Consider the following 9,863-nt stretch of genomic DNA (forward strand, 5'->3'; position numbering starts at 1 on the left):
TTTATATGAACTACATTCTTTAAATGGATAATGATAAGCTATATGCCGAAATTTACAATAAAAGTTGCACTTCTTTCGGGGTGAAACATGCAAAGTAGGGCCTTTAACAAAGGTAGTTGGATTATGGTGAAAGCTACTCACAAATCTAATTCTGCCTTTTCTATGAATGTGACCCTTGTTAGCAAGGATCATGTTCAAGGATTTGCTACCAACCTCAAACATTTTTAAGGTTTTCTTAAGTAGCAAGTTTTCTTTTTGAAGTAATTCTAGTTCATCACATTTTGTTCAGAATGGTAAGCTATTTTCATGCTCAATCTTTACTCTATCAAAGTTGCTAATAAGAGAAGCATATTCCTTTTTAAAAGAGTTATATTTTTACTTAAGATTCTACATTCATCAAACAATTCATGAAAAGCACTTGAAAGCTCATCGAAAGTTAAATTTGCGTCAAATAAACTTGTTACCTCATCTCCAATAGCCATTAGTGCATAGTGAGCAACTTGCTCGGTGTTGGTTGACTCCTCTTCTTCGGAAGCACTTGAGTCATCCCATGTAGCTTTGAGAGCCTTCTTCTTTGGTTGCCTCCTCTTTGCTTAGGGACATTCACTCTTGAAGTGTCCCGGCTTCTTGCATTCGTAGCAAATTACTTGATCTTTCTTGGGTTCAAATTTATTTTTAATATTATTTTTAAATTTATTCCTTTTAATAAATTTTTTAAATTTCCTTGTTAAAAGTGTCAAGTCTTTATCAATGTCATCATCACTTGAGTTTTCTTTCAAGTGGTCTTCTTGAATTTTTAGTGCCATATCCTTCTTGTTCTTTGGAAGGATGTCCTCAAGCTCTTCATGAGCTTTACAAGTCATTTCATAGGTCATTAGTGACCCAATTAGTTCTTTAAGAGAAAAATTATTAAGATCTTTGGCCTCTTGAATGGTCGTTACTTTAGGATTCTAACTTTTCGAAGGGATCTTAAAATCTTATTAACAAGTTCAAAATCTGAGAAACTTTTACCAAGTCCTTTTAGACCATTGACGATATCCGTAAATCGGGTGTACATGTCTCCAATGGTCTCACTCGGTTTCATTTGAAACAACTCATAAGAATGTACTAAAAGATTAATTTTTGACTCCTTTACTCTTCTAGTCCCTTCATGAGTCACTTCGAGTGTGTGTCAAATGTCAAAAGTCATTTCATAAATTGATATTTGATTAAACTCATTTTTATCAAATGCATAAAATAAGGCATTCATAGCCTTTGCGTTTAAAGCGAAAGTCTTCTTCTTCAAATCATTCCAATTGTTTATTGGAAGAGAAGACCTTTGAAAACCATTTTCTACAATATTCCATAATTCGAAATCCATTGAAATTAGGAAGATCCTCATTCTAGTCTTCCAATATGTGTAATCCGTCCCATTGAACATGGACGGACGGGTAATTGAATGGCCCTCTAGGTTGCCGGTAAATACCATCTCTCTTGGGTTTAAAACCAAATGAGAGTGAACCTTGCTCTAATACCAATTGTTAGAATCAAGAACAGCACTAAGAGGGGGGGTGAATTAGTGCAGCGGAAAACTTTCGCGATTTCAAAAGACTTGTGTTTCGATTAAAACTGATTCGAACAAAAATGGTTTTGATTCAATCCATTTTGAAGAAATTATGAACTTGAAAGCTTTCGTAAAAGTGCAAGAGAGAATTAAGGATATTTGCAGTAATGTAAATTGCTCAAATGAAAAGTAAATCAGGATTTAGAGTGGTTCGGTTAACGTGACCTACATCCACTTTTGGATTCCTCCTCCGACGAGACCTCCGGTGTCCACTAAAGGCTTTCCTTCAATAGGTGAAGACCAACCACCTCTTTTACAACGCTTTCTCCTTTTCATAGTTTTAGGAGAGAACCCTTACAAGTCTCACACCTCTCTTGAATGATCTCAAAACTTAGAAAGGGAGGAGGAGGACTCTAGCACTTGTTCACAATACTTTTATACCCCAATAACTCAAGATTATCTCAATGCTTTCGTGCTCTTTCATGCAGAAAAGGGTGGAGTTTTTATAGGCCCCAATGGCTTCAAAATTGGAGCAAAAAAGTGTCATATCCCCGGAATCCGGGGTACTGGTGGTACCACCATCATTTTTGGGCAGTACTACCACCGTTGATATGTCACTAGGCGGTACCACCGCCGAGCAAGGGCGGTACTATCATTAGCAGCACTGCTTCTGACGGTACCCCCGCCCAAAAAACTAGGGGCACTGCCTTCTAGGCAGTGCCACCACCGACCATGTTTTCAGGGGCTGAATTGGGTGCTCAATTCGGTCCAATTTAGCCCTGTTAAGGGCCTAGTTGCCATATAATTAAGTTAGTGGGATTATCTCCCAATATAAACTAAATTTACGCTCTAACTATGATAATTAAGACATAATTTACAATGCTTCTTGTTCCGGTGTGTCAATTGCTCTTCCGACGAGCTTTCGACGTACTTCCGGCGAACATCCGACGAACTCTCGACAATGTTCCGGCAGACTCCCAACAAGCTCTTAGACTTTACGACGATCTTCTTGGCGAGTTCCGACGAGCTTCTTTGGTAAGCTCCTGGACTTCTCGATTGGTTCCCGTAGAATTTCCGACGAACGTCTACGTCAAACTCTCGAACTCCCAATGAGATCTCGATCTTGACTCCGACGCAACATTTGCTTTATGTCTTACTGCTATCATAGTTAATCCTACACACTTTTCTCAACATATAGATTAGATCAATCAAATTACAATTGACTTCATCATCAAAATCCGAGATTCAACAATGTCGACCAATCTTCTAACATTGTCTATTCCGACCCAACAATTGATTCTTCCTACTTTAATTAATTTGTTTCTCCTTGATCGAAGCTAGTCCTATGTTACTTCAACGCACATTAGATCATAACTTTATTAATTAGTTTTATCATCAAAATTATAGGTGCATCTCATGGCCAATATGGTATTGGGCCTAGAGGGTCATACACATATGGTGGACAACATGACGAATAGATGATCGGATATGAGATATCCTATAAGCTCCTATTTTAATGGATCATTGGAAGAGACTCAATAAAACTTATGATGGTTATTAGATGAAGATCCAATATCCATTAAGCCATGGGTTATTGGATGGAGATCCAATACCCAAAAAGAATGATCCATTAGGGTTCATTAAAGGAGACTCTCTATAAATAGGAGTTGAAACTAAAAGGGTTATAAGCTAGACCCCTACTACTACCACCTTCTTCATCTCTCTCTACAATTTTCTCCAACCGATTGCCCCCTCTTTAGTGTTAGAGGACACCAAGAGGGATCAATCCCTTCTTAGTTGTTGCGGTTTGGTGGTGTGCGAACGTGAAAAAAGTACGTGCTACGCGAGAAGGTGCATCATCATCGTATCTGCTATGTGGATCACCGATAGAGAGGAGTTTGCAATAGCTTCTTTATCTACGGATTGAGATCTTTATATTATGGGATATACGATCTCCGAACATCTCAACTACTATATGTTGTTATCCAATTTTTATCATCTTCGAGTTTTATGTTCTCGATCTTCATACAATGATTCGATAAATCTGTTTTCAGAAAACTAGTTTTTATTTTTATTTTTCACAAATGATGCTTTATATAGTTTTTCAACAATTTCATCATTAAAATTAGAGATTCAACCAGAAGTGTTTTTGAATGTTTGATAAAAGTGTTGCCCTTGGTTTGCCCGGACCAAGTGCTTCTGTTTGCTTCCTTTTACTTGTTTTACTATGTTGTTGGACTTATCCGTGTTTCCGAGGTTTGAGGCTAGCTTTTTATGAATGTGACGATAATTGGTTACGAAGATATAAATGTCATGTTATAGCTATTGCAAAGTTAATTTTTTAATTTTTACAATCTCATTTATTGTATATTCCTAATGCATGGGACAAGTGGTGATGTGTTTGGCCATTACCCATTATGTCTAGGGAGAAGGTATTTTACTAGAAGAAGCTATTCCATCATCGCCTCTAACATTAGATTGACTTGTGGCATTCGGAATCCATGAGTACAAGGGGTGTTTTTTGTAACGTGGAGTTATAATCCGCTGATCATTTATTGTTTCGATGCTCTTTTTCACTGACCTTTTGGTCTCTATGTGAGGAACTCGAGGGAAGTGTTAGACCTTGTGCTTACTCTATTAAAAGGGAGAAACCAATCACTAGTCGGATCAAATTAAATTGGGTTGGGTTCCAAGATTTAGATAGCCTCAACTCTCAGGTGGCTTCCTCCAGTCGCGCATCGACGCTGAAGTCCACTCGGCATCAACGACTAGGCTGAGATCAGAAGAAGCCTATGGAGGGTGAGAAGCTATGTGATTGAGGTAATATTCTTATCTTTCTTTGCCCAATTTCCAAGATGTTACAGGAAATCTGATCCATTTTCTGATAAATCTGTGGCTGTATTTCTCATCCAGGTGGTTTGTACTCTGAACTAATAAGGACGACCGGGTGGCCTTTCTGCAGAAGATAAGCTTCACAACTCGAAACGTAGCAGAACCTGGTGAAGGTGTGAGAAAAGAAAAAGGATACTTCATCGTTATTGTCAGATATCGGAGGTCTCAACAGGACTCGAGTGTGTGTGAGTGTGATGGCCATACGTTTTCCAGTTTCTCCACGCTCGTTTCATTCTAACAGCCATGGCTGCTGCCTATCCGACAATAATTATCGGATTCGTGTTGATCCGACCCGATAGCAGCTTTAAATGGATGGACGACGTCGAACCTATTGCAGTAGGTGGGGGAGGACCACTCACCTAAATGGGCAATGAATGCGTCGAGATGGGGGATGCCATTCCTCGTGGCATGTCAGCATTAAAAGCTTGGATTGGCTACATATATTGCACAATCCACTTCCGAAAGCATCTTGCTCTCTTTACTCCCTTCGTCTTCCTCCCTCAATGATTACGTGCCGCTCTTCTGTTTCCCGATGCGTAATCTAAGCTTTAAAGACTCTCTACTTGTTTTAGATGATGCTTGTAAAAGGAAAGAAACAAGAAACTATAAATTATAATTTTTAGTTATGCCCGCATAATTTTGTCAGCACCGACGTGCCAATTGATTCATGTACATTTGTTTTCCATGGACGTCAAATAGTACGAGTTGATTTGGACCCAACGACGACGATGATAACACCATCGCAGAATTAAGCAGAGGTCCGAAGCTTAAACCGTCGCAACGGGGTATAATAGCGGTGGCAGTTCAAAACGGTGATGGCGTCGGGTCATTGCCATGGGGACGACCAACAACTGCCTTCCAGCTGTCATCTGAGCCCATGTTGGTGGCTCCTGTCGTGACTCGCACAGATGTGTCGGCTTGTCAGATTACGCTGACACGACCTTGAAAATTGATGGGTGAAAGTCGATGCACGATGTCGATAGGGCGACATGTATCACCGACACGCTCTTGAAGGTTGTAACGGGCTCGTACTTCCGTTACCACACCCATCTCTCAATAATCGACCTGATGTGCGTACATATAACGAAATTTACGATATATAACCAGATCATACCATATATCAGGTGCCGATAAGCTGACCTGGCATACCATATATCTGTGCTTCTCCCATTTAAATACCCCGTCCCCTTGCGCCCACTCGAACTTTTTGACTCCTCCTCTCTCTCTCTCTCTCTCTCTCTCTCTCTCTCTGTGCTGCGAGTACAGCACCTTCCTCTCCGATGGTGGGAACCAAACATTAAGGAAAACCTAGCCGACGCCATGGTGGGTGTGGAGCTCCGTAGCTCTTCTTCCTACTCCTCATTCGTACGGCTAGCCTGCCTTCTCTGCTTCCTCGCCGCCGTCAGACCTAGTGACGCCGGCGACTTGGATCTGCTGATGTCGTTCAAGGCCGCGGTCGCCAACCCTCAGCTGCTACCGAGTTGGGATCCCCTCCGGGGTCCTTGCTCCTTCGCCGGGGTCACCTGCAGCGCCGGTGGCCGCGTCTCTGCCGTTGAGCTGCAGGGCGTCCCTCTCGGCGCCGACTTCCGTGCCGTGTCGTCCTCGATACTAGCCCTCGGCGGCCTCGAGAGCCTCTCACTCAGCGCTGTCAATCTTACCGGAAACGTCGCCGGGACCCGCTGCGGCGGCGGGCTCTCCAAGCTCGATCTCTCCGGCAATGACCTCCGGGGATCCCTTGCCGACGTGTCCTCTCTGGCCGCTGCTTGTTCTGGGTTGAAGTCTCTCAACCTCTCCGGCAACTCCGTTGGGATTCCACCTATGGCGGCCGGAGATGGTCTCGCCGTTGCTGGGTTCGACCTCGAGGAGCTTGACCTCTCCTTTAACGAGATCTCCGGCGAGGACGACCTGCGGTGGCTTCTTTCCAACCTCGGCGCCCTCCGACGCCTCGACCTGGTCGGAAACCACCTCTCCAGCGGGATCCCAGCCATCGCCAACTGCTCCTACATTCAGCACCTGGACCTCTCATTGAGCGGCCTCTCCGGCGACATCGGCGTCGGTGTCTTCGGCGGCTGCCGGAGCTTGACCTACTTGAACCTGTCTTCCAACCACTTCATCGGCACTCTACCCTCCGACCTCTCCTCTTGCACTTCCTTGTCCTCCCTCAGCCTCTCCAGCAACAATTTCTCCGGCGAGTTCCCCGTCGACACCCTGACCGCGATGCCGTACCTTGCAACCCTTGAGTTCGCCTTCAACGACCTCAACGGCAGCCTCGGGGACTCGATCACGCAGATGCCGATGCTCCAAGTGCTCGATCTCAGCTCAAACAGGCTAACTGGGTCGATCCCCTCCGACCTCTGCCCGAACCCAGCCTTCGCCTTGAAGACGCTCTACCTCCAGAATAACCAGCTCAGCGGCAGCATCCCCAAGTCGCTGAGCAACTGCACCAGGCTCGTGTCCCTCGACCTCAGCCTCAACTATATCTCCGGAGCCATTCCTTCCGGTCTGGGCTCGCTCCCTTCCCTCCGTGATCTGATCATGTGGCAGAACCTGCTCGAGGGCGAGATCCCACCGGAACTTACCAACCTCCTGTCCCTCGAGAATCTCATCCTCGACAACAATGGCCTGACCGGGTCGATCCCGGCTGGCTTTGCCGGTTGCACTAGCTTGAACTGGCTTTCTCTGTCGAGCAACCACCTGAGTGGAACGATCCCTTCGTGGATCGGCCAGCTTCATAACTTGGCAATCCTTAAGCTCGGCAACAACTCCTTCTCCGGCCAGATTCCGCCCCAGCTCGGAGACTGCAGGAGCTTGGTCTGGCTGGACCTCAACAACAACCAACTCAGTGGATCGATTCCGCCAACCCTCGCCAACCAGTCCGGCAAAATCGCGGTCGGCCTGGTCACCGGCGAGCCGTACGTGTACCTGAAGAACGACGGGACCAGCGGGTGCCGCGGGACGGGCAACCTCCTCGAGTTCGCCGGGATTCGGCCGGAGGACCTTGACCGGTTGCCCAGCCGGCGGTTCTGTAACTTCACCAGGGTCTACAAGGGGCTCACACAGTACACCTTCAACAACAACGGCTCCATGCTCTTCCTCGATCTTTCCTTCAACCAGCTGAGCGGCAAGATCCCCAGGGAGCTCGGCAGCATGTACTATCTTCTGATCCTGAACCTTGGCCATAACCTCCTCTCCGGTCTGATACCACCGGAACTGGGGAGCTTGCGGTACGTCGCGGTGTTGGATCTTTCACATAACGCTCTCGAGGGACCGATCCCGTCGTCCTTCGCCGGCCTCGCCATGTTGGCTGAGATCGATCTCTCGAACAATAAGCTCAATGGGTCGATTCCTGAGCTGGGTCAGTTGGCAACATTCCCTCGATACCGGTACGAAAACAACTCGGGCCTTTGTGGGTTCCCTCTCCCATCTTGTGAGGACATCGCTGGGGCTAATTCCAGCACCCAGCATCAGAAGTCCCACCGCCGGCAAGCCTCTCTTGCCGGGAGTGTCGCGATGGGACTACTCTTCTCCCTGTTCTGCATATTTGGACTGATCATAATCGCTGTGGAGAGCAAGAAACGACAGAAGAAAAAGGATAACAGTAACTGCTCGAGGGACATCTACTTCGACAGCCGATCTCATTCCGGCACCGCCAATTCAAACTGGAAGCTCACGGCCACCAAGGACGCATTAGTTATCAACCTGGCCACCTTCGAGACGCCTCTCAGAAAGCTCTGTTTCGCTGATCTGGTCGAGGCCACCAATGGCTTCCACAATGACAGCCTCGTAGGTTCTGGTGGATTTGGTGATGTCTACAAAGCCCAGCTGAAGGACGGCAGTGTTGTCGCGATCAAGAAACTGATTCATGTGAGTGGGCAAGGCGACCGTGAGTTCACAGCTGAGATGGAGACCATCGGAAGGATCAAGCACCGCAACCTGGTTCCCCTTCTGGGGTACTGCAAAGTTGGAGAAGAACGGCTCTTGGTGTACGAGTACATGAAGTACGGGAGTCTAGAGGATGTCTTGCATGACCGCAACAATGTTGGGATCAAGCTGAATTGGGTAGCGAGGAGGAAGATTGCTGTGGGAGCAGCCAGAGGCTTAGCATTCTTACACCACAACTGCATTCCTCACATAATCCACAGAGATATGAAGTCCAGCAACGTTCTGCTTGATGAGAACTTAGAAGCCAGGGTCTCGGATTTTGGGATGGCAAGGCTGATGAGTACGGTGGATACGCACTTGAGCGTGTCCGCGCTTGCCGGCACCCCTGGTTACGTCCCACCCGAGTATTACCAGAGCTTTCAATGCACCACCAAGGGAGATGTTTACAGTTATGGTGTTGTCTTGCTCGAGCTACTCACCGGGAGGCGGTCGACAGACTCGACCGACTTCGGGGACAACAACTTGGTGGGGTGGGTCAAGCAGCACTCGAAGATTAGAATAAGTGATGTCTTTGATCCGGAGCTATCGAAGGAGGATCCTTCTCTGGAGCTGGAGCTGTTGGAGCACCTTAAGATTGCTTGTGCCTGCCTTGATGATCGGCCATTCCGTCGGCCAACCATGCTAAGGGTGATGACAATGTTCAAGGAGATACAGGCAGGTTCATCCATGAACTCCGTGCCTTCGGCTCCTTCAGCCTCGACCGCAGCGGATTTCTCATAGAGTTGGAGATGAATTCAAAGACTGGGGATGATTCTTACCAGAGGAAACAACTGATTGCATCCAGTAAGGCGTTTTGGCCTTTTACCTTAGCAGTGGTATGAGAAAAACTCTTGTGTAGCTTCAGTCTAGATCATATTATACACCTATAAAACAATGCTATTTATATATATTTTTTTTTCCTTCACATACTTCGAACTTAGTGTCTTGTCACAATTTCTGTACATACAAAGTGAATTTTCTTAAATTCCTGTTCCACTCTCTATAAGTGCTTTTGTCTATTAGTTGATCATTAATGATTATGTTTGTTTCATCTGCATCACAATATACTATAGTGTTTCTTCTTCTTACCAAATACTTTTATAAGTAGGGATTGGGAAAGAAATCTGCATATGTTGATGTTTTGACAGTCTATTAGAAATGTTTGAAATTTCAAAAAGTTACTGTTCTCTGTAGAAATCAATATTTACAATTTTTTTTCTGTTCCTCTTTTGTTCTTATAAAAAAAAATTATAACAGAATAATTTTTTTTTCTTTTTTGTCTATTAAAATAAGTTCTTCATCAAAATATTAATTTGTTATAAAAAATAAATATTAATCATAGTAGCATAAACAGTATAATAATTATTCAATCATAAAGTGAGACATCGAATTTTTTACATGAAAAATCTATTGCGAGAAAAAATCACAGGACCGTAATAGTTTACTTCAAACTTCCGCTATCACTAATAATGATAACAGTTTTACAAATCTTTTCTATAATAACTAA

General features: G+C 44.9%; 1 protein-coding gene across 1 annotated transcript; it reads left to right on the forward strand.

Moving 5' to 3' along the window:
* The first annotated feature begins 5,652 nt into the window (after positions 1 to 5,652).
* On the forward strand, positions 5,653 to 9,407 carry LOC103973700 (brassinosteroid LRR receptor kinase BRI1-like). The gene has a single exon (XM_009388338.3). It carries the CDS (start codon positions 5,756 to 5,758, stop codon positions 9,095 to 9,097), a length of 3,342 nt encoding a protein of 1,113 aa, XP_009386613.2. The 5' UTR covers positions 5,653 to 5,755; the 3' UTR covers positions 9,098 to 9,407.
* Positions 9,408 to 9,863: the final 456 nt, after the last annotated feature.

The sequence above is a fragment of the Musa acuminata genome, chromosome BXJ1-1 (genome assembly GCF_036884655.1).
Source record: "Musa acuminata AAA Group cultivar baxijiao chromosome BXJ1-1, Cavendish_Baxijiao_AAA, whole genome shotgun sequence".
NCBI lineage: Eukaryota > Viridiplantae > Streptophyta > Magnoliopsida > Zingiberales > Musaceae > Musa > Musa acuminata.